This window comes from Salvia splendens, chromosome 13, assembly GCF_004379255.2.
Source record: "Salvia splendens isolate huo1 chromosome 13, SspV2, whole genome shotgun sequence".
Lineage (NCBI taxonomy): Eukaryota > Viridiplantae > Streptophyta > Magnoliopsida > Lamiales > Lamiaceae > Salvia > Salvia splendens.
The window spans coordinates 9,843,365-9,868,911 of NC_056044.1; the positions used below are offsets into that span (position 1 = coordinate 9,843,365).

At 38.1% G+C, this 25,547-nt stretch overlaps 1 protein-coding gene across 1 annotated transcript; it reads right to left on the reverse strand.

Moving 5' to 3' along the window:
* Nucleotides 1-13,394: 13,394 nt before the first annotated feature.
* Nucleotides 13,395-14,384, reverse strand: LOC121760193 (photosystem I reaction center subunit IV, chloroplastic-like). Its single transcript, XM_042155832.1, has 3 exons — nucleotides 14,020-14,384; nucleotides 13,728-13,793; nucleotides 13,395-13,587 (listed from the first exon to the last, which is right to left on the reverse strand). Exons 1-3 carry the CDS (start codon nucleotides 14,275-14,277, stop codon nucleotides 13,483-13,485), a joined length of 429 nt encoding a protein of 142 aa, XP_042011766.1. The 5' UTR covers nucleotides 14,278-14,384; the 3' UTR covers nucleotides 13,395-13,482.
* Nucleotides 14,385-25,547: the final 11,163 nt, after the last annotated feature.

Below are 25,547 nucleotides of genomic sequence, written 5' to 3' on the forward strand. Positions count from 1 at the left end.
TTTTATTCGAGAATGCGACACCTGCCAACGATACAAATATGATAATAGTGCTTCCCCCGGTCTTCTACAACCTCTACCAATACCTGAAGAGGCTTGGTCTCAAATCAGCTTGGATTTTATTGAAGGCCTTCCCCTTTCGCATGGGAAATCTACCATTTTAGTGGTAGTGGATCGGCTTACAAAATATGCACATTTTATGTCCCTTATACATCCTTATTCGGCTATGACAGTAGCTCAAGCTTTCTTAGACCACATCTTCAAGCTTCATGGTTTACCGAGTATCCTTATCAGCGATAGAGACAGAGTCTTCATGAGTAACTTCTGGTCGGATTTTTTAAGCTACAAGGTGTTGAATTACACATGTCAACCGCCTACCATCCACAATCTGACGGCCAAACAGAGGTGGTTAATCGTTGCCTCGAGACATATCTTCGTTGCATGTGTGGTGACCAACCGACCGATTGGAGCAAATGGCTTAGCTTGGCGGAGTTTTGGTACAACACCTCATTCCATTCAGCCATACAAACCACTCCTTTTGAGGCATTATATGGATACCCTCCACCTATTCACATACCTTACTTCAAAGGTGATTCGTCGGTTCATGATGTTAATGAGAGTTTGTTGGCAAGGGAAGCTATGTTAGAAGTCCCCAAACATCACCTTGGACGCGCCCAGAAGAGAATGAAACAGCAGCATGACAAGCGTCGATCCGACCGCAAATTTAATGTGGGTGATTGGGTCTATTTGAAGTTACAACCATATCGCCAAAACACATTACGCGACCGACAATTCCATAAGTTGAGCCCCAGATATTTCGGCCCTTTCAAAATCATTGATAAGTTTGGTGAAGTGGCATACAAGTTAGCGTTGCCGGCTGATTCAAAAATACACCCTGTTTTTCATGTGTCCCAATTGAAGAAGAAGATGGGACCTTTGTCTCAATTACACGGCACACTTCCAGCAGTAGGAAACTCCACATTCTTGGAACCGGTGCAAATACTTGAACGACGTTTGGTGAAGCGTGGCAACAAACCGGCGACCCAAGTTTTAATACATTGGGCGAATTCCTTCCCGGAAGATGCTACTTGGGAATTTCTACACGACATTCAAGAGCGTTATCCACATTTTCAACCTTGAGGACAAGGTTAATTGGAGGGGGGAGATTTGGTGCATGAAAGTGAGCACAATACGAAATAAGCACGGAAACAGATGACACGTGGCAGAAGAGGAGTAACCGAAGCAGAGGACACGTGGCAGAAAGAAGAGTAGTCAGCTCAGTTAGTTAGTTTCATAACTGCCAGTTGATTAGGTTGATAAAAGTTAGTTACGAGAGTTACATCTCTATATAAGATGAATTCTCTTCAATTGTAATTCATTCCAGATCTTAATGCAAATTGCTTCTTCTTCTTCGTTCTATTCTCCTGTTCGTAGTTCAATTCAAGTAGGTGCAATTCCGGTTGTTGTTCCGGTCATCAACGACCCCGATTCCGCACCATATGTATAGTACAAGAGCATTCACAATTGTTGGATGATAGGGGCCGGTCCGGCCAACCATTGCAAGAAGAAGGCCTATCAAAGGTTCTTCCCATATGGTCGTTGGAACAGCCAAGGCCGATCCCGATTTCTTTTTTTAAAAAAAAAATTTATTCCATATTTTCTAATTTAAATACCCCATCTCCTTCATTTCATTTCCCACGCCATTATCTTTTTCTTCTCTCATTTTTTTATTCCATATTTTCTAATTTAAACTATGATGCTTTTAATCTATAATTATTTGCATTATCCAATCTTGATGAACTAATTACAATGAGTAGGACATCTAAGTTTATTTTTCATATCTAAAAGAGTTTACACAAATACAATTATAATAGAAATTTAACTTTATAACAAATTGGACGTAACAATTCATTTAACATAAGAGTTTAACATGTTTGTGAATAATTTATTAATTGTTCTGTTTTAAACCAAAAAGTCACAACAAGATCAATTAGTATTGGAAATTCCATTGAATATTTATTCAGCCAAAAAAGGGAAAATGGAATTCAATTTTAAAACACATTTTTATAAAAAAAAATTGCTAAATTTTATAACTCCTTTTTATAAAAGAATTGCCAACACCGATTTACTATTTGTTAATTCGTTTGATGATTTTTTTTACAAAATAGTACTATCTCCGTCCTATAATAGATGTCACACTTTCATTTTTAGTTTCTCCCACAAAAGATATCACATTTCCTTTTTAAAAAAAAAAGTTCTCTTCCACAGTAATATAAATATATTATTTTCTCTCATCACTTAACACACAAAACAAAATCTCTTAAAATCTCGTGTCACTACCCAAGTGTGCCATCTTTTATGGGTCGGAGGGAGTACTACACTTGGCATCACTCTTACCCATACATGAATATTATTGTATTGTTGGTTTGTATTTTTGTATATTTATTTGTTATATTTCGAGATGTTCGCTTATTATTTTTTTAGTATTGAATTATTTAAAATTATAAATAAATTCGACTAAAATTACACATCAGTTACGGTTCGAAACCGAAGCCAGCCAGTTTTTAACCGGCCGGTTCCGAGATTTATGAAAAATTGAAACCAGTTAACCGGCCAACCGATCCGGTTAGAACCGGAATCTGTTGAATAAGCAGGGCTACGAAATACTATGCAATAGTTATATTTGGAGTGTACCAATTTAGCCAAATCCATTGGAGTTGGGTTAGCGTTGCTCAAATTGCGGATTAATTGGTAATGAACTAATCGATTTTTTTTTGTTATAAATTTACAACTCTAATCCTATAAATTTAACAGGTTATTGAGGCGATCCACGGATTTTATGTTGCATTGACATCCCTAGAACTAGGAATGGAAATAACGGCTTCAAGGTGCATGTTTGAGGATTAATAGAGGAGGAGAGTTGAGACGGTTCAATGAGCTATTGCATAGGTAGCCAGTGCTATAGATCTAATTGAAAATATGCATAGAAATTTTTTTTAGTTTTATATTTTCTACTCTCTATTCCCTAAAAATAAAAATTCTTTCATTTTTTTAGGCCAGTTTCTAAAAGTAAAAACTTACCATTTTAGAAAATAGACCCTACAATCCACTAATTCCACTATTTTTTCTCCTCCGCTCTTTTAGAGCATCCACAACCGTGCTCTTGCCAGCGGCACGGTTGTGGGCCCGGGCGGTACTATTCATGCCTGCTCTCTGGCAAGAGCACAACACCCACAACTGTGCTCTTCCGCAAGGACGAGCACAATTAATTTAATATTCAATTAAACATAAACATTTCCATAATACTAAAATTCATTAAAAAATCACAATAAATATTACAAAATACAAATAAAATAAAAAAGACATAATTAAAATCCTAAAAATTAAAAATTACATAATTTAAATACTAAAAATTAAAAATTACATAATTATTGGCTAATATTACCCGAGGAAGACTACTCATCCGGCGGCAACAACCCCAATTGTTTTTGGAGACCTTTTATCATGGTCTCGTGTGTTTCAAGTTGCGTGAGGGTCATAGATGACCTATCGACCATATTGAGTTGGCTTAAGAGCATCCACAGCGAGTTGTTCGGGGGTGGAGGTGGCACATAGGGAGCGGGAGCGGCTTCGGGAGTGGCTTCGGGAGTTGAGCCGCGACGACGGTTGGCCGCCGCCTTTTTCCTTCCTTGGGGGCGGCGTTGGGAACCGCTCGGTCCGGCGTCGGGGCTACCCAAGTTAGCTCCGGCGAGTTGGCTAGCCACTTCTTCCGAGCCGGAGTCGGATAGGGCTACCGACCTTGATCGTTTGGAGGAGCCGCTAGAGGAGGATGTTATGCCTCCCTTATACTTCGGGTGCGTCCGCGTCTACTGCCAAACGTTAAGATATTTGAACGACTTACCGTTCATGGATTGGTAGGTGCTCAGCGCGGCGGTGATGATGTCGACCTCGCTTCGGCCGCTCCCGGCATTCCGGGACTCCTGGATGAAATAGCCGTTGAACTTGCCAATTTCTTCGTTGGCTCGGCCGATGCAGTTGCGCACCATACTCTCGTTGCGCTCGATCGTTCCGGGCGGCCGGTTTGCATTGTACCGGCTAGAGACGCGCCACCAAAAGTGATCGCCGGATTGGTTCGTTCCAACCACCGCATCTTCGGAGATTTCCAAGTACGCCTTGAACAATCTTTCCATCTCCGCCGGTGAGTACGGTGTGCGGACACCGGCGCGAGATGGAGGAATCGGCATTTGGGAAGGGGCGCGATGCCTAGGCTCCGGTGTCCACCCGTAGCGCCCTTCGGAGGCACCTTGGTCGTCGATTGGGTATGGACGGTAGCCACCCGGAACGGCCGAATCTTGGGTTTGAGGAGGGGCCGAATATTCCGTTTCCGGACTAGGAAACGGTTGTGAACCGAACCATTCGGGGTTCCAACCGTGGGAGCCCGAAGGGTTATCGTCTTGGCCGGACATAGTGATGTTGTAGGGTATGAGAGAATGAAGATGAAAATGGATATGAGAGGATGGAGATGAGAATGGATATTGGAGAATGATGATGAGAGTTGTGTAGTTTGATGTGAATTTTTGGGGTGAAATTGGGGGTATTTATAGATGAAAGTGTGTATTTTTGGGGTAAAAAAAATGAAAAAAAAAATTAAAAGGTGTAAAAAACGGTTATAAACGGATATATTTTTTTGGGGAAGTGAAATTTTTTTTTTTTATCGGTTTTTTTAATAATAAACCGATTTTTAAAAAAAAAATAAAAATTTTTTAAACACAACGGTCGAGCCGTTGACGAATGGGAGGCCGCCACGTGTGCGTCCGCTGGCACGGACGTGCTCGATACATCGAGCAGGGCCGTGCCAGCGGCGCGGACGGCGGTGGCGACGGACGCCACCGCTGCGCATGCTCCTTACTTTATCCATTTTTCCTCTTTCTCTTTTTACTTTACCAATTTTTTCATTAAAATCCATTACTATTTTCAAAGTTTATAGTTTTAGAAAACAGAAGAATTATTATTGTTCCAACAAAAAATCAATGCTTTGTCGTTTTACTTTTACGATGAAAGTTTTCATATTTAATCAAGCGATTCATGAAACTTATAAGAAGATGACATAAGTTTTGACAATACAATCAACTTTCAAGAAAAAGTATAATAGAGGTCCTTGTCTTAACAAACTTGACAAATTCATAAATGGACATGGACCATATATATAGACTAATAATTCTCGTCAGATACAATTAAAATTTAATAAAAAGGAAATAAAGCGTGCACCATATTTTTCTAAATCAAAATGTGTATCATTTGAAATAAGATTTGTCACGAATCTTTGCAATCAACACACAAACAGAAAAGATTTGCCTCCATAGTCTGATGAACACACTCTGCAACGGCGGCAGATCTGAATTTTTGTTGACAAAAACTTAAGCATGGTTGAAACTTAGCCGACGTATCTCTACTGCACGACACCTCAGGAAATGGTATAACACTGCACATCTTCTTATCAACGCTCCAACAGTTAACTAAACAAAACATTTTTAAACACAAATATTATTGGTTTGAACTGAGATATAATACTCCCTCCGGCCATAAAAAATAGTCTCATTTGTGGATGGTAATGAGAAATTGGTAAGTAAGAGAGAAGGAGAAAAAGTGGGTAAAATATTGAAGAGAGGAGAAAAAGTGGATAAAGTATGATAGAAAAACTTTCCATTTTTAGAAATGGGACGTGGACATACCAAAATTGTAAAATAAAACTATTTTTCGTGAACGGAGGAGAGTATGAATTTTATCACATGCAAAGTTTATATGTAACTAAGGCAATAACATAACTTTCATTTTTTTACAATTTCAACATCGATCCAATTTACGTGTCCGACATGACGCTATTATCTATATACGATCCAAGTTTATTGTTATAAAATGACAACTTAATTAGTTTGTTAAAAATATTGTACTACTTGTCTTCTATAGACTATAAATATGCGTTGATTTTTAGACTTGTGATTGTAAAATATTACAACTTTGTTATATATTGACTAACTTATAAGTACAATTATTGTAAATATAAAAATAATGGACGTTTGATTTTTGAACCAATAGAGTGATTATATAAACAAAATTTGATTTTTAAACCAACTGAGTCATATATAAACAAAATTTATATTGTTGTTATGATAATAGATAATTAATTTTGTTTTTGAAATTTCCATGTGCTTTTCTAAGAATGAAAATAAGGATACTTTCCTTTTTTCGCGCCCTATAAAATTATACCAATTCTATGTATGGAAAGTTCTCTTAAACTCATTACCCATATATATCAATTTATTTACAACGTATATCATATAGTCCACTATTAAACACTAATAATAATATGAGTCTCACTATCCACTAACTATATTTTAATTTTTAACTACCCTTCTCTTCATCCCTCTTACTTTACCAATTATGCATTAATTTCCATGCTGTCTCAAATGTTCTTATTTTTTTTTGGAACGGATGGAGTAACTACTTAATAATAGAAATCAACAAAGTGTTCAATTACATAATTTAAATTTCAATTATTAAAAATGTCCTTTCATTATGGACACCTATTAACTATGATGAACCTAGACGTGTTTGTCAAAATATAAGGAAAATTCTTCCATTCCAAATAATTTTATTTAATATAGAATTAAATAAAATCAATTTAAACATACCTGATAAAATAGCATAAATGAAGAATAAGAACATTGTGAATTTCATCATCTTGAGAATAACAATAAATTAAAGGAGAAGATTGAATTATTGATAAAGGAGATTGAATTATTGATATTGTAATGGAATACTCCACATTCCTTTTATAAACTGACATAATTTGCTTTAAGGATAAATGAAGATTTCCGGTAAAACAACTCAATCTTGTATTTATCGAGGATATTAATTTTATTAATTATACGTACCTGATTATAATTATAATGAGAAGCAATTGTATCAAAAGTTAGTTGTAAAAAATTTAATGAAATTATTGCGATTTAATATTCATTTATTATGTGCTTGCATGCTTTCGGAGCTTGTGTAACATGTCCGTGTTAGTGTTAGTGTAACTAATAATATATTCCCTGAATTATATGCTTGAATGCTTATACCTTAATATTAATTTGAAATTTTGAATGATGATTAATTATTAGTATTTTTTATTTTGACCCATCCACCAATTAATTTATTTTTGGTTTTGGAAATATTTTCATCACATGTTGCACCACAGGTCTAACTGCCAATTAACACTGATTCAATTATTTCTTTTCTCTATCATAATTTATTAGTTTTATACTAAAATTCGTGTTATCCAAAGTGTATATATTTAAGGAAGGGAGGATAACATTCTGAACCTAAACAGGTATCATTTTGCATATTTTATTGCCAGTAACAAGAGTTTTGATAAAAATAACAAAATGACATTATAATACTTTGAAATAGTATATATATATATACATATGTTCTTGTTAGGTTGAGATTTTTTAGCTTAATTGAGAATTGAGATGCATTTTCAGCCACTCATCCACAACATTTTTGAAATGTCAACTGCAAGTAGATTATATCAACTCGAGGGTATTATCATCAATAGTTTGCACATCAATATGTGTATAGTTAACATGAATTGTATATGTAGTTGACATTATATGTGTGTAGTTGACATGAATTGTATATGTAGTTGACATGGATTGTACACATAGTTGACATTATATGTGTAGTTGACATGAATTGTAATTTTTCTAATCTAGTGGATAAAATTAAACAAGCAAATGGTACACTTCATTTTTAGATAGTTTTACATCATTTTATATGAACTTCATTATTTGATCGTTTTACTTCATTGTAGAAAGACTAAATTAAAATGATCCTAAAATGAACTACTCCGTGTTGTCTAATAATGAAGTATATTTTAGTTTGATGGTTCGACATTAAAAATTAATTCTGCCTATATCACAACCCATTTATTATCATTTTTCCAAAACAGGTCCAAAAATAAAACATCTCACTTAGGCTATGACGGAGGAATTACTATTTATTTATTCTCTATTGTTGATTGTCATCTTATGTTAGTAGGAGGATTCAGAGGATAGGATTGATTCTGATTTTTTTTGGTAATAGCCTTAGGGTGTCCACTATAAGGCGCCCACGGCTATAGCCGTGGGTTGGGGCGGAGGGCGGGCGGCTATAGTGGAGAGCGCGGGTGGACACCGAAATGGGGGCAGTAGGGGGGCAGACGGGCTTCAGCCGACTCCGGGGCGAGGACGCGGCGAAATGGGGGCGGACGCGGCTATAGGCGCGGCGCCTATAATGGCGGCACCGACAGCCGCGGCTATAGCCGATTTTTAATTTTTTTTTTACATTTCAATTCACCTATAAATACACCCACTCCATTCATTATTTTCACACCATTCCAACTCTACATCTATAAAAATTTCTCTCACTACAATTTGGGATAAAAAATGAACAATTTGTGGAGAGACAGCTGGAATGCTCTGATTCAACAGGTGCAACACCAGGCCGCCCAGGAGGAAGCGGCCCGTTTGGCGGAGGAGGCGGAGAATGCGGAGGATGCGATCCCTCATGCCATTACTCATCGGCGGACAATCCCACGAGACCACGCCGGTGCGCACCATCGTCTAATGGATGATTACTTTGTGGATAACCCACGTTATCCACCCGAGATATTCCGCCGGAGATTCAGGATGTCGCGACGGCTGTTCAACTATATAGCGACGAATTTGGCGGAGCGTTACCGGTACTTCACCCTCCGGCGTGATGCGGCTGGCCGGATCGGGCTGTCTACGCAACAGAAGTGCACCGCTGCAATCCGACAGCTTGCCTACGCCGGACCAGCGGACATGTTCGATGAATACCTACAGATGGGTGAGACGACTGGCCTCACGGTGCTCAGGCAGTTCTGTAAGGAGATCCGGGAAATTTTCGGTGGGGAGTTTCTACGGAAGCCCAACCCGGATGAGTGTCAGCGCCTACTGGATATGCACGGTTCGATGCACGGGTTCCCAGGAATGTTAGGAAGCATCGATTGCATGCATTGGGAGTGGAGGAACTGCCCCGTGGCATGGAAAGGCCAGTTCACTACTGGATTCAAAAGCAAACATCCAACGATGATTCTGGAAGCCGTTGCGGACTACCGTCTGCGGATCTGGCATGCGTATTTCGGTGTGGCAGGTTCGAACAACGACATCAATGTTCTTCAGCCATCGCCGCTCTTCAACGAGGAGTGCCGGGGGAGGGTCCAGAAATCAGCTTCGTAGCCAACGGTACGCAGTACAGTAGGGCCTACTATTTGGCAGATGGGATATATCCGCGGTGGCCCGTATTCGTGAAGACTGTCCACCAACCGGTTGGACCGAAGAAACAATATTTTGCGCGCAAACAAGAGAGTGCTAGGAAGGATGTTGAGCGGGCTTTTAGTGTCCTCCAATCGCGGTGGGCTATTATACGGTGTCCGGCACGAGTTTGGCACGAAGATGAAGTCGCGAATATTATGTTAGCCTGTATCATATTGCATAATATGATAATAGAAGATGAAGGCTTTGCGGCAGAGCGATGGGCACCGGAAGAAGGCGCAAGTACAAGTCACGATGTTGCCTCCGCGCCGATCCAGATAGGAGTACCACGGAGCAATGAATATTTGATCCAACGCTTCGCTGATATGCGTAGGACCACATCACATAACACACATCAAGCAAATTTGATTGAAGAAGTGTGGGCACGTAGGGGAGGTGGTGGCGCAGTGTAAACATATTAGTGATTTGTACTAGATTAATTTTAATTTTAATTTTAATTTTAATTTTAATTCTACTTCGTATAGTCGTGTTCTTCTAATTACGTATAGCCCGATAAATTTGTTCATAATTACTTGAAACATTATAAAATGAAAGTTGATTATAAAATTTTGGGGTTATTGGAGGTGGCCACTATAGTGGCGGACACAAAATTTTGGGGCTATGGACAATAAAACTGGGGCTATGGATAAAAACTGGGGCGGGGCTATTGGGCGTGTCCGCCTTATAGTGGACACTCTTAGCAATGTATAGCCACCGACTGCATTACGGGCCTCTTCACTATGTGGTCGTCATTTGTTCCGCCCTCTAGCGGCTGAACTCGGACGCTCACGAGACCCCTCTACGCCAACAACATATTATCCTTTTTTATTTATTTTTTTAATTTTAATATCTTCTTTATAAATACCCACTTCTATCTTCGTTTTTCTCACACTTCACTATATCAAGTTAATTTTTACTTGTAGTTTGTGGTGTTCTTTAATTAAAGTTTTATGTTTTTTTTACTTATACTTATAGTTTGTAATTTTTTATTTCTAACTAATAAGAAGCAATTTCTCATTTTTCAATTGCTATGCATTTATAAATTTTTCAAATACTAAAATTTGAGCTATGGATGAAAATGAGACTGGTAGTGTGAGTAAAATGAAAAAAAAACATACATGGCAGATGAAAACATAGGTTTGTGGCTATTAGAACTGCATTGTTGGTGCTCTAACAGGATCTTCAAAGGAAAGGTTAAATGAAAAGGTAAAGAAAAATAATCACATTACCTCTTATTCATAAAATTTTATACTCCAATAAAAAGGGTATTTGAGGAGTATTATACATTCTTTCATTTTGAGAAGATATATTTACCTCTTCTTGGTACAAAAGATAAAAAGTTAGTTATTTTTGTTTGCGTTTTTAATATACATTCTTTCCTTAGAGTCCATTACTTTTTAAAAAGGTATAATTACCTTTTAAAGAAGAAGGTAAATGAGAAATATACATTTATATTTTAGTAAATGAAAAGATAAATTCTTAAATGAGAAATATACCTTTATGTTTTGGAGAATGAAAGATAAATTCTTAAAACTACCAAATTATCCTTCTTTTGAAAAATCATTCTTCAAAGGAAAATAAATTTGAGAATGTATTTCTTTATATTTTGTATGCATAATGTACTATTCTTTTATTTTAGAAACTGTTACTTTTTGGAAAGATATATTTTCTTTTTTAAAAAGGTAAATAAATAATATACCTTACCCCCTCGGAGATGCTCCAAATAGACTATATGTTGTTGCATGAACGAAAAAAAGATGAGGTTTCTCTTAAATCCTCAGCATAAGTCTCCTTAAATATATATTCTCTCTGTTTCATAGTAGTGAAGTCATTTTCTCATTTTGGTACGTTCCATAGTAGTGGAGTCATTTCGCTTTTTAGTAAAAGTCAACACATTTCTTTTCACTTACTTTATTCTCTCTTCATCTCTCTACTTTTTACATTTCCCACTTTATTCTTTCTTTATTTAATTCACTTAACACATTCTCTTAAATCACGTGCCGAAAAGAAACACTTCCACTACTATGAAATGGAGAGAGTACTCCATAATTAGATATGATCATGTATTTGAATCTAAGAGATTGTCATTGTACAAACTCAATTGGTGAAAACTGTCATTCCCTCCGTCCGTCATTAGGAGTTCCGGTTGACCATTTTGGCCCATACTCCATTAGGACTCTCGATTCACCTATAAATGGTAGGTACATCTCACTTTTCACTAACTCATTCCACTTAGATTCTATTATAAAACTAATACAGAGTATATAAAATGAGTCTCACATTTAGACGTCCCCAAACCGAACCGAACCGTCCGAACCTGCCCGGAACCGTCACCGGCGGTTCCGAACCGGGTCCGGAACCGTCGGCGACGGTTCGAACCGTGCCCGGACACGCCGATTCCCCCAGGCCGGTTCAGGTTCCAATCGTGCGCAAACCGTAACTGGCGGTTTTGAACCGGCGATTTGGCGGTTCCGACAGCTTTTCAGGCCTATTTCCGACCTACGCACAAGGCTTTTCAGAAATCATTAGCGGAACCGCCGGTTTTGACTCACACTTTTCTTTCAATGATGAAGAAGGAGGCCCCGTTCCCCAACAAATCGACGTCCTAGATTGGTGGAGATCACACGAGAAAGATTTTCCCATCCTTGCATCAATGGTCAAGGAGATCTTTTCGGTTCCGACTTCCACTGTCGTCGTCGAGTCCGCCTTTAGTGTTGGAGGCAACGTCTTGGACGACAGAAGAAGTAGACTCACCGGGCAAAACATGGAAGCCACCATGTTACTTGATGATTGGTGCTCCGCCGAAATTAGAGACCAAGAACCGGATTGGGACAATTAAGTAGTACAACCCGACCAAGACTACTTCCCCAACGAAGAGTAGGCCAATTCCTCCGATCAAGCCAAATAGGTAAGCAAGGTAAGAGAACTACATGGACTTTGATTCCAAAATGCAATTGAGCATTGAGGATACGTAGACATCTCAACTTAAATTTTAAATTTAAGTTGAGCTCAAGTCCTTTTCCTTTATTTCTTTTTTCTCCTATTTGTTTCAAATATGTAATTTGTAAATTGTAATCAAGACTTTAAGTCTTTTGTAATTTATAAATTTTAAGTTGTAATTTGTAAATTTTAAGTAATTTGTAATTTTAAAGTTGTAATTTGTAATATAGTTGAAATTTGTATCAATAAAATTGCATTTGTACATCGCATTATTCTAATTTTATTTATGCAAGTATATTTACATTTTTTACTTGAATTACAATTTTAACAAAAAAAATAAAATAAATAAACATGAACCGCTGAACCGGTCCGGAACCGGCCCGGAACCGGACAGGAACCGGTGGATCCGGACCTTGACGTGAACCGCCGGTTCACGGTTCAGGAACCGCAACCGTGCAAGCTAGGACGGGCCGGTTCAGGTTGAAGAAAATCTTGAACTTGTTCCGAACTTAAATGAGACTCTTAAAACTTGTTCCGAACTTAAATGAGACTCTTAATGGCGAACAGAGGAAGTAGTATTAATTTTGATGAAAAGATGTTTATCTCTCCGCATGGATGTTCAAGTTAGAGGCAGTACTGGTGTCGGGCATCCACCGTGGAAGGAATTTGTTACCACCGGTGAAGGGGGTATGGACCGGCCTCCTTGACGCGATGGATGGTAGAGTTTAATAAACTGATGGGGTGTTTGGTTTGCAAGATTGTATCTCGGATTAAATATGTAGCGTGTTTGGTTTATGATATTCAATCCCACAATTCAATGCTAGACGAATAATCATGGGATAATTAGTCATAGCTAATCCCCTATTACTAAAATAATCTCACAACTCAATCCTAGATTGTATCTTAATATTATTTTATCTAGAAAACCAAACACCATCTGTGAAAACTGCACTCGATTGAACTTTTGTTGCTTTACTTTATTATTTTCATACTAAATAGGATGTGCTGATGAGACTTATATAGTTTTCACGCTGACTTGAACACTTGTTTGTTTCATTTGCCACAAAAATGTTTGCAATAATAACAGTATAGTGCAAATTAGCAAAAAAGGAAGCACGTTAACATAGCGAAATGTATGATACAGGTAGAAAGTAGAAAACACAAATTAATTAAAGAGTGAGTGGGTTCATGCTACGGCTTCCACTTCATCCAAAGCATAGTTGTTTGTAGATACATTTGCGTAGTTCACTTTGTTGAACCTCACCACCACTGGATACCGAGTCTTGGGGTCCTGATCCACGCATTCATTTCAATATATTTTCCTCATTCCTAAATTAATATTAAGGGTCGTTCGGTATGGAAAATAGATAAGACACACATTTTAAGTTAGATACAGAGGAATTAAGTATACTATTTATTGGGTTTTCTCACCTGGTCAACAGCAACAACTGAACCCACACCCTTGTACCAGTAAGATTCTTTCCTAAGGATTCTTACCTGCAATCAAAATATTGTTTGATTAATCACAAGAGTATATTGTAATTAGATAGTACTGTGCTTTTTTTTCACCCGTTTCAAAAAAAATAATATTTAATAATTAAAGTAAAGTTTTCTATACATTATTTTCTCTCATGCTTTGCTTCCTCTCAACTTCAACTATTATTTTTTCAAAGCTGAGTGCAAAAAAAAAAGAGTGTCTCGTAAGAGATTGAGGGAATTGTACCTTAGAGCCTCTTGGGGGGCCAATTGGTGGTGGCTTGGCTGCTTTAGGCGGCGCTTCAGCGGGTGCTTCGGCGGCGGGAGGCGCTGCTTCAACCGGCTTGTCAGCAGCCTCTTCCGCAGCCCGTACGACGAGCCTAGAGCTTCTGTTGTTCTTGGAAGAGAAGCAAACCATGTTGCTCTTAAGAGTGCTTGTGTTTGATGTCACATTTTGTGCCAACACAAATCCACATGCAGCAGATGCCATGCTGCTTGTTGCCATTTAATTCTATGTCTCTCTCTCTCTTCAAATCTATGCTCTTCAACCAGTTTTTGTTATTATTATTTGATTTACACAAAATAGATAAACTTAGATCTGAGTTGGGAGGATATCATTTTCCTGGACTGGGATTATTGGGAGAGAGCTGTGCAGTTTCTTTAGCCATTCGGGCTCTGCCACTTGGCCACCATATCCCCTTTGGATAATCTCATCTATCTCTACAATCTTTTTCTATCATTCATTATTTTCATTTTTATCTTTTACTTCTATTTGTTGATTTTAGTTATTATAACTACTTAGTATTTTACCTTTCTAAAATTTTGTATTTCCTACAATTTTTCAAATTGGTCTATAATATTACTACAAACTTTACATTTTGTTTGTTATTTCCCATGACATGTCAATCAACCATATTCAATCAACTTAGGTGCATTTTTTTTTCTGCTTGGCACTACTAAATCAACGTGATTTTCTACGTAAATTTTTATCCCACTGCCATAAGCTTAAAAAGGTAATCTAAAATATCATAAAAATTTCACGGTTGCCCACGTATAATAAGATTTTTTCCGAAGATATCTAATTTGGACTGTGTTGGGAAATAACAAACAAAATGTAAAGTTTATGATATTTTAGATCAATTTTAAAGTTAGTGCGAAATATCAAAATTTGGCAAAAGATCATAGTTTTAAGGACCTATATCCAATTAATTAATCATATGCTAGCTAAAAAAAGTTTTTAAAAATATTAATTTTGGATTGTAACTCCTCTACGGGACAATTAATTTCTCTTCAACTTTAGTAGTTTTCAATAAAGTTAACATTTTTAGTTAAATTTTTTTAATATACAATACTCCATCTGCCTGCAAAATGTTGTCTATGTTTGACTTGGCACAGGGTTTAAGAAATGTGAAGAAGATTGAGTAGAAAAAGTTAGTGGAATGTAGGTCTCACATTTATATATTAGTTTTATAATAGAATGTAAGTGTAATGAGTTAGTAGTAAGTAACGAGTATATTCACCAAAAATGGAAAAAATCAAAGTGGACAACATTTCACAGACGGACCCAAATGACAAAACTGGACAACATTTAATGAACAGAGGGAGTAATAATTTATTAATTATCAATAAGATTTGCTTAGAGTGATAATATCTATTCGGCTTGGTACAATGAAGATGATGTATTGTGTGTAGTTTTACCTTTAGAGCATCTCCAATAGCACTGGACGTCAAATAGCCATCAAATAGCCTTCACACTACCACATCATCAGCACTACAATTCTCCTGCCACGCCGGTTCCAATGGTTCGGCGTCAAACCGGCGTGGGCGAAAAATCGGCGTCGCGGTGGTGACGCCGGTTATTGGAGATGCTCTTACAGTCAACCCATATTTTGTTAGGTGAAAAATGACGCATGGATCACCAATTAGAATTTGATAAGTTACGCAATAACTACTCTTTCATGTTTGGCCAAAAGAAAAATTTTCTTGTCCCTCTCTCGCCTCAAGAAGTACGTAAAGATCAAGAATATGTGCTACATCAAAGCGAAGAAATACTACAAATATAGATAGTGGCCCAATTTGCAAAAGATTATGAGGTAAAAAATAATGTTACTGTACAGTCATTGAAGCAAATATGCAATCACAAGAGGATAAGGAAGAAAGAGACTGAGATTTTAAGTACACATATCCCATATTCAGAATCAATATTCATGCCCGAGGTACGATCTTCGGCCCCTTATTTTGCCACCAACGATACTTCCAAATCCTGCTCATCTTGTAACAGTTCTTATTCCTACTTCCATGGAGCCAACGAAGACATTGCGTTATGTCATTCAAGATTTTGTTGTAATCAATACAAGGGTTCAAGTTATGGATTGGAAAGATAGAATGAACCAAGAAGAGTAGTCTCATAAGTTGCCAAAGTGGTTCAAGTTTTGCATGAAAAAAAATGAAGAATGATGCATACATGGTCAATTGATTAGCTTGATTTTTCTTTCCTCATGAATTAGTATGATTTTCTAAAGTACAAGTTTATTTGGTATTCATTTATTTAATCAGAATAAGTAGATGGAAAGTTGTTAACCAACATTAATTGGTTCTTTCCTTCTGCTAATTACGGTTTCCTTTTAGTTTATTTACTTTCTAATTTATTTTCTTTAAGTTTATTTTTTCCTTATGTTTAGGATTTCCTATCTCATTGTTGAACTGATACACCTTTAAATATTAATAAATTATGAGTTTTATCACTATTGTGCTTTCTCTTGATCAATTGAGTTTTTACGCTTGTTTGTGACGTCATACATCCCAGCTTCACGACTTATCAATGGTTCATTCATACCCATTGTGGCGTAATTCATCACCCATGCGTCAATTTTTCGTCCCATTACTTTATTCTCTCTCTTAGTATTTTATTATCTCTCTACTTATCTCACAGAATAATATTGCATAAATCTCGTACCGAATAAAACATGTTTCAGTAGAGTAGGATGAGAGCAGTATATGAGATGTCAATTCATTCCGAACTTCTCGGATTGATCCAAATAGCTCAACAATTGTATGCGTTGAACAGAATAGGCTACAATTCAATAGGTTTAACCTGAAATTAACCTGAGCCCCCATAAAATTGACCCAAAAATGAGTTAATTCCCTTTATTTAGTTTTCAATTTTTATTATTTTTTTGAAACTTTTAATGATTAGTGAAGTATTATTGTTTTTAAAAGTATGTCGAAATATATTTTGATTCATTATTAAACAATTATATTAATTTTTTTATTATTTTATTTTACTTTTGTATTTATCATAAAATTATACGTAAAAACTAAAAAATATTCAGAATAAATTTTGTATTACCATCACTGTCTGAGTTACATAGTTTTGAATAGAATTGACACTCAATTTTATATTTATTTATTAAATGAACCATTCCTCTCCATATCCCAAAATCAAATCCCTAAATACAAATGATAACAACTTTCTCCATAGCCCACACATAGTCCCTTCACAAGCAATAGCACTGCTGTAAAGAGAGTTGAGTACAAGTGGGTTTTATTCATATTCAAAGCCTTTACTAATTAAGAAACTACAGTTTTATTCACACTCGAATCTGAGTAAACACATTTATAAGATTCCATGTTCATTCCACTACATTATCCTCACCATTTCAATCCCAAATCCAGTCCATTCCAATCAAATATCATCCCCACTTACCTAAAGGTTGTTCCTAATCATAAATATAGACCTACAAATAAATGGATTGATGGTTATTTGGTGCGGAAATAAAGGGAAACATCACTGCTACTATAATTTTGCATTTAATAAGCCAAGAGCCTCAAATATGAATTTTGCATTTTCACTCTGTCAAAATAATTTTTCAGTTATTTAAATAAACTAAGCCAATGGTCCAAACATCCTAATCTATTTAGTAGATGATCTGCTACTAAGAACCAAAGCATGTGCAAGCAGTCAAGTCAAGCACAACACCTGTGTTACATGACCAAACCATCACAAGAATGAAGAAACAATATTTTGCATGATTCAATTGAATAAATACCCAACAGATTGAACATAATGATGATAATGCATTTAAACTATTGTAATTCCTATCAGCACAGGTTGTATTTGTTAAACTTATAAGATGCTGACCTTTTCTTACATCCTTAAACTCCAGATATCAGAATCACCTCTGGTTGAACCAGATGCTCGGATAGGACCTGTAAAGCAAAACTGTTTAACTGTGATTTAAAAAATTCTTTTTTCAATAGCTATAAGATGACATATCTGTTAGTAAGCAAGGTTTTTAGAACTAATCAGAATAAATGTTGTATTGCATTATAAGACTAATTTCTTAGAAACTAGACTAAAGTCTCAATTTGGTCCTTAACATATTGCGTTTTTTTTATTTCGGTCCAAAACATTATCTTTTGAATTATTCGGTCCCTCACAAATAAAAACGGGTCACATTTGGTTCATTTTGGACGGTTCCGTCAAATTTTTGACGGTTTTAATTATCGGATCACAAATTCGTCACTAACGGGGAGAAACTGATCCGTCACTAATCCGTCACTAATACACGCGAGAACATGGTGCGGCCGTTGTGGTTGAGGGAATTCCACAGTAGGGTTTCGTGGCTAAGCCCGAAGACGAGGAGGTTGCAGGAGGCGGTGCAGCGGCGGAGCATGGCGGCGACGATGTTCAGCTCGTCGGAGGACATGCGGCAGGTGGAGGAGGCGTTGAGGGCGGCGTAGTGGTGAAGCGCGTTGAGGGCGGAGTTGGGGAGGCTGGATTTGGAATTCTGGGCCGGCGGCGTCCCTGGTGGTGAGGAGGGTGAAGGCGAAGGTGAAGATGAAGAAGAGGATGAAGACGAAGAGCCACGCACGGTGGGAAGGCCCCGCCGACGCTCCGTGGTGGAGAACGATGAACTCCGTCAAAAATTTGCCGAATCAGTTTCTCCCAATTAGTGACGGATAATTTTCTCCCAGTTAGTGACGGATTTGTGACCTGGTAATTTAAACTGTGAAAAATTTGATGGAACCGTCCAAAATGGACCAATTGTGATCCGATTTCAAATGTGAGGGACCGAATAATTCAAAAGTTAATGTTTTGAACCAAAATTAAAAAAACGCAATATGTTAAGGACCAAATTGGGACTTTAGTCTGGAAACTAACATCAAAAGTTCGCACTGGTAAGATATGTTCTAGTACCAACCGAGCACCTGGGTATAACTGGAAATAACAATTGCAAAATGCTATAGTCTCAATTATGATGATATGGAATTACTGAACATTGCTCAAAACATAGGGGCAGCAACATGACTATCAGGAATAGCATCATATATGTAGGAGAGAGAGATTAATAAAGTTTCTTAGATATTCCATGATCACAAGAGCTGCTTAACATCCTCTCAATTTGCAATTAGTAGTTTAAATTTGTAAAATAGTTTTGCAAATATATTGCTTTAAATCTTGTCCATAACATTTTTAAGTTTGCTCTTGCTATCAACTCTCAAAAGGTTAATCAACACTAAATTGACCGCTATATTGGATGCACACAGCAAACTGTTCCTAGGAAGCTATGAGCTACTACCGCATCTTGGTTTATAATACTAACTAGACCAAGTAGTGGGCACATTGAATCCAAGAATTCCATTATTAATGTCCACCAACACATTAGAAACAAAATAGAAAATCACAACTTACATGCTTGTTATGTTTAGCACTCAAGGCTCACACACTAGAGTTGATCACACACACTCACAGCAATATGATAAACTCACACACTTTGCAGAGAACACACACACACTTGAAGTAGTAAAGAAGATGGTTTCTTGGAGAAAACTGACTTTCTTTATTGAATGAATTACTCTAACTACATACATTCGAATCTGAGTTATTTAAAGCTCTACAATCAGGTAGCAACTGCTACTAACCAACTACTAATCAAGAATCAAGAAAACAAGAAGAATAACTGCTACATCTTAACAGACTAACTGCTACTCCAACGGCTAATTCTTCTAGGCTTCTTCTTTTCTTGATCAGCCTTTAGATTCTCTTCTAGTAACTGAATGAGCACTCTTCTTCTTACAATTCTCCACCTGAGGGCTCATCTTAGTTGTTGCAGCAAACATTTATCAATTTTTTGCAATGATCAAACTTATCTCTACTTAGAGATTTAGTTAGCATATCTGCTGGATTGTGCAAAGTGTTAATCTTTATCACCTTCAGCCTTCTTCTTTCAATCTCATCTCTAATAAAATGTAGTCTTATGTCTATGTGCTTGCTACTCTCATGGAAAAACTGATGTTTAGCCAAGCACATAGCTGAACTACTGTCACAATGAATCACCATTGTCTTTTGGTCAAAACCAAAATCAGAAATCACTCCCTAGATCCAAAAGCTCTCTTGTACAGCTGCAGTGAGAGCCATATACTCTGATTCTGTTGTTGAGAGAGCAACAACACTTTGTAGACTTGATTTCTAACTGATCACAGTTCCAAACATGGTGAAAAGGTAGCCAGTTTGGGACTTTCTGTTGTCCAGATTTGCAGCATAGTCTGCATCACAATAACCCTGAACAACCTCCTCAGATTCACCTTCCCTGCTATTGAAAACAACTCCCCAGCCACTGGTTGACTTCATGTACCTCAGAATCCACTTAAGAGCATTCCAATGCTCCTTCCCCGGGTCTGCCATGTATCTGCTAGTCACTGAAATAACATGTGCAAGGTCTGGCCTGGTACAAATCATGGTATACATGATGCTTCCAACAACACTAGCATAAGAAATAGACTCCATCTCCACAGCCTCTTGCTTAGTTTTAGGTGCCTGCTCCTTAGAAAGCTTAAAACTCTGGGATAAAGGAGTTGATGCAGCTTTTGCATTTTCCATTTTGAATTTCTATATTGAGAAAGTTTTGCAGAAATTCAAAATGGTCTCCACCTTTTTAAACAACCACTTGCAACTGATCAGCCTCCTTTCCTTTCCATCTATATTCAGCTTGGATTTGTCCACCAAAATCCAAGTTTTGTTTTTGAGTAAAGACTCTATTTCTTCATTCATTGCTTCTATCCATCTTTCTCTGTCTTTACTTCTCATGGCCTCTTTGTACGTGAGAGGATCTGCAATATCAATACTCTCAGCAGCACAAAGTGCATAGTAGACCACATCAGAAAATTTCTCTGGAGGCTTTGCTTTTCTTTTCCCCCTATCTCTTGCAATCCGGTACTCTCTAGTAGGATCTGCTGTAGGCTCATCATTCCTTCTACCCTGAGCTAGAGCACCACCACTCTCTGGATCAGACTCACTCTCTGAGTCAGTAGCTCCACCTGCTCCTAGGCCAAGCCCCATAGGCTCCACCTTGAAGAAATCACTCTCTGCTTCACTGGAGTCCAGCTTCTCTTTCAAGTAGGGCATCTGGTCCTCCATGAACACTACATCCCTGCTCACAATCACCTTTTGCTTGTCAGGCTCAATGCATCAGAGCCTATACCCCTTAACTCCCCCCTGATATCCCAGCAAGATACATTTCAGAGCCCTAGCTTTAAGCTTGCTTTGCCTAGCATGAGCATAGGCTGCACACCCAAACACCTTGTACTTTGAGTAGTCACTATGGGCTCCATACCACAAGAAGTCAGGAGTCTCAGATTTTAGAGCAGTGGATGGACATTTGTTGATGAGATAGGCAGCTGTGTACACTGCCTCACCCCAGAATCTGCCACTCAGGCCAGAACTAAGTAGCAAGCACCTTACCCTCTCTAGGATAATTCTATTCATTCTCTCTGCAACCCCATTCTGCTGGGGGTTGCAAGGGACAGTCCGGTGTCTTTTCATTCCCTTATCTTTACAGAACATATCAAACTCAGCAGACAAGTATTCCAACCCATTGTCAGTTCTGAGACACTTTACACTCCTCCCCTTCTCTAGTTCCACCTCTTTACACCACATCTTGAACTTTGTGAATGTCTCTGATTTTTCTTTCAATATATACACCCACAACTTTCTAGTGTAGTCATCAATAATAGAAAGATAGTATTTCCCACCACCAATTGAGCTTATAGGTGAAGGGCCCCAAAGATCACTATGTATATAGTCTAGGGGAGATGTAGATGAGTGAATACCTGTTGGATAGGGAGCTTTCTTTGCCTTTCCAAGGATGCACTGTTCACAGGGATCCATCTTCTTGATTTCTCCAGGAATTAGGCCTTTTTTAGTGAGTTCCTTCATGGTCCCTTCAGCTGGATAGCCCAGCCTCATGTGCCACAGCCTCAAGGACTCCTCTGAAACCGCATTGCTCTCTCCATCAACAACCTTTGCATTAAGATAGTAAAGAACATGCTCTCTGTCAGCCTCCATTATCACTTCATTCCCAGATTTCACAAGTAGTTTTCCCTGACACATCACTATGGTGAACCCTTTCTGCTCCAACATTCCTAATGATATGAGATTCCTTTTTACTTCTGGAATGAACCTCACTCCAGTCAGAATCTTCATGGAGCCATCTTGTAGACATAGCTTCACCTTCCCTATCCCTCTGATCTGATAAACATGATTATTGCCAAGAACCACAGTACCTGATGCTTTTTGAAGATCATGAAACCAGGCTTTGTTGGGGCACATATGGAAGCTGCACCCTGAGTCCATAATCCACCTGTGACTGACCCCATTATCACTGATATTCATGAGTTGAGCTGTGGCCAGTACTCTCCACACAATCAGAAGTGTTGTGGCCCTCAGAAGCTAGCTTTCTCTTCCATGCATGGCAATCTTTCTTCAAGTGCCCTGGTTTCTTGCACCAATAGCATGCTCTGGTTTCCTTCTGAGCATCATAGCTTGAGGGTTTTGAATCCTCAAACTTTTTCTTGAACTTCTGCTTCTTGAACTTCTTAACATTCAAGGCCTCTGCAGCTTGAACATTAGAGCTAGCAGAGCCTCTGCTGGTTGTTTTCTGGAGTTCTTTGGCCATCAAAGCTGAGTATACTTCTGCATAGGTGATGGGCTTGTCTCTGCCATAGATTATGGCATCACTCAACTGATCATAAGAGATAGGCAAGGCATTCAATGTGAGAATTGCCTTGTCTTCATCTGAGACCTTGACATCTACCGAGCCCAGATCATCAATGATCTTATTGACCTCCTCTAACTATTCTATGATGGATTTTTCTCCAGAAAACTATAGGCATATAGCCTCTTCTTGAGATACAGCCGGTTAGCCAAAGATTTGGCCAAGTAAACTTAATCCAGCTTATCCCAGATCTCCGCTGCAGTCTTGGCTTCTTGAACATCCCTCAGGACTTTGTCTCCAAGGCACAGAATTACTACAGAGTGTGCCTTGAGTTGCATCTCCTCCATCTTTATCTGGGCTTTATCATCAAGCACTGGAGCCTTTCCCTTCTCTTCTGGTTTTGAAAGGACTGCAGCCAAGCCTTGCTGGATCAAAACCGCCTTCATCTTCATCTTCCACAGGCCATAATCATTCTTGCTTGTGAATTTCTATGCATCAAGCCTTGCTGCCATCTCTGAAACCGTTTGATCTTCTGCAAACCAGCTTCAATCTTCCCACAGACGGCACCACTTGTTATGTTTAGAACTCAAGGCTCACACACACTAGAGTTGATCACACACAGTCACAGCTATATGATAAACTCACACACTTTGTAGAGAACACACACACTCACACTTGGAGTAGTAAAGAAGATGGTTTCTTGGAGAAAACTGACTTTCTTTATTGAATGAATTACTCTAACTATATACATTCGAATCTGAGCTATTTAAAGCTCTACAATCAGGTAGCAACTGTTACTAACCAACTACTAATCAAGAATCAAGAAGAATAACTGCTACATCTTAACAGACTAACTGCTACTCCAACAGCTAATTCTTCTAGGCTTCTTCTTTTCTTGATCAGCCTTTAGATTCTCTCTAGTAACTGAATGAGCACTCTTCTTCTTACAATGCCTGTATAGTAACAACAAAGATGCCGACCCACATAAAATATGAGAATTCTCTTTGATAAAGGCACAAGAAAGCACAGAAGTATCATAAAACAAATGTTTGTAGCACATAAGTATCATAATATATTTGTGAAATCTAACGGTCCAGATCATATGTTAGAGCTTGTAGCCTTGTACAATATATAGAGTTTGCATTTTATCACTACTCTTGTTAATACTTCCTCTGTCCTGTTAGATATGAAACATTCACCTTTTTGATTTGTCCCATTAAAAATGAAATATTTCTAAAAATGGAAATAATATCCTCTCTACTTTTTTTCTCTCTTACTTTACTTTCTCTTCATTAACCCACTAAAACAACACTACATAAAATCTTGTGCCGAAAAACAAATTTTGCATATTTAATGGGACGGGGAGTATGTATCACTACAATTAGATAAAGGAAATGTGTTATTAATATATATTACTCCAAATAGAATAATGGAAATGTATAATTACTATTTATCACTACAAATAGAATAGAGGAGTATGTAATTAATATATATCACTACAAATAGAATAGAGGAAATATGTTATTAATATTTATAACTAGAGATAATATAAAAATAATATTCTCATATTGTAGCGAATATCAAATTGTGTGGAGTATTCAAATTTAGTATGTATATAAAGAGAGTTGTAAGATTTCAATCCTCACTACAGTATAAAAGGAAGGCGTACGTCATTAATTCAAGAACTATTATGGCTTCTCAAAAGTTAAATATGCTAGTCACCATTTTGTTGATTATTATGGGTTCGCATTTTTATATATCATCTCTAAGCGCATCCACCATGGGCGCCCTAAAGTCCGCCCTATGCTCCGCCATATCAACCTTATATCATCATACCCTTCCATCTGCAGTGGGACGCCCTAAAGTCCGCCCTATAAGTTTCATTACTGTTTTGTTAATTAATTTAATGTTTTCAAATATGTCAATGCAAAATAATAAAAAAAAAACACCACGATTAATTAAAAAAGGCAAATCCTACATTACTTAAAAAAAGGTTACAAGAGTTAGAAATAAAAAACAAGTTCACTACTCTACATCATTCCCAACTTGTGGCGCAGATCATTGATCATCCACTTGAGGTATTCGGCTTCAGCCGGGTCATCACACTGCTTGAGGGCGTGGTGCGTGTTCAACAACGTCCTCCGGTTGGCGGCCACCACAAACTCCGCGTAGGCATGTCCCGCAGCCGAAGTCGGGGTCGGGGCTTGTGAGGATGTCGCCTTCGCTTTGCCCTTGTTCTTGGCAGTCTTGCTGCCAATGGGACGTCAGGAGGACATCGATGTGCCGAAACTCTCATCCTCGCACATCGGCTGGTTGAGGTCCATCGGATGTGCGCCGCTTTCGCTGCTCGTATAATCACCGGCGGCGGTGTTCTTCGTCCTCTTCGCCGCAGCCGATAAGGGCAGAGTCCCTCCTTGGAACTTCTGCTTGTCCTTCAAGAGGAGCCAGGCGTTGTAATGCTTGAAATCGCCGTACAACGAAATGTACGATGCAAGCGCTCTATCGCCCACATCAGTCAAACTCTCGCCGCTGCCCTGCTCCCTCAAGCACTTCTCGTACTCCGCCGAGAAAAAATTGACCTGCTTCTTCACCTGATCCCAGTGCTTGCGGAGCTGCTCCCTATGGTGCTTGTAGGCGGTCGGCGGCTTGGTCTTGTTGTAGCGCTCAGCGATGCGCTCCCAGTACGCTATTTGTTTTTGGTTGTTGGCAAACTCCAGGCCCTCTGAAATATTAATCTAACACCTCGCTAAGACGATGGTTTCATCCGGGTTGTAGTTCG

What these genes read in the sequence shown, in the direction of transcription:
- LOC121760193 (XM_042155832.1), bottom strand. Translation starts at nt 14,277, where the DNA reads ATGGCAACAAGCAGCATGGCATCTGCTGCATGTGGATTTGTGTTGGCA. An exon ending in GCCCCCCAAGAGGCTCTAAG is followed by an intron (nt 13,794 to 14,019) that starts GTACAATTCCCT and finishes TTTTGATTGCAG; the next exon opens with GTAAGAATCCTTAGGAAAGA. An exon ending in CAGTTGTTGCTGTTGACCAG is followed by an intron (nt 13,588 to 13,727) that starts GTGAGAAAACCC and finishes TGCGTGGATCAG; the next exon opens with GACCCCAAGACTCGGTATCC.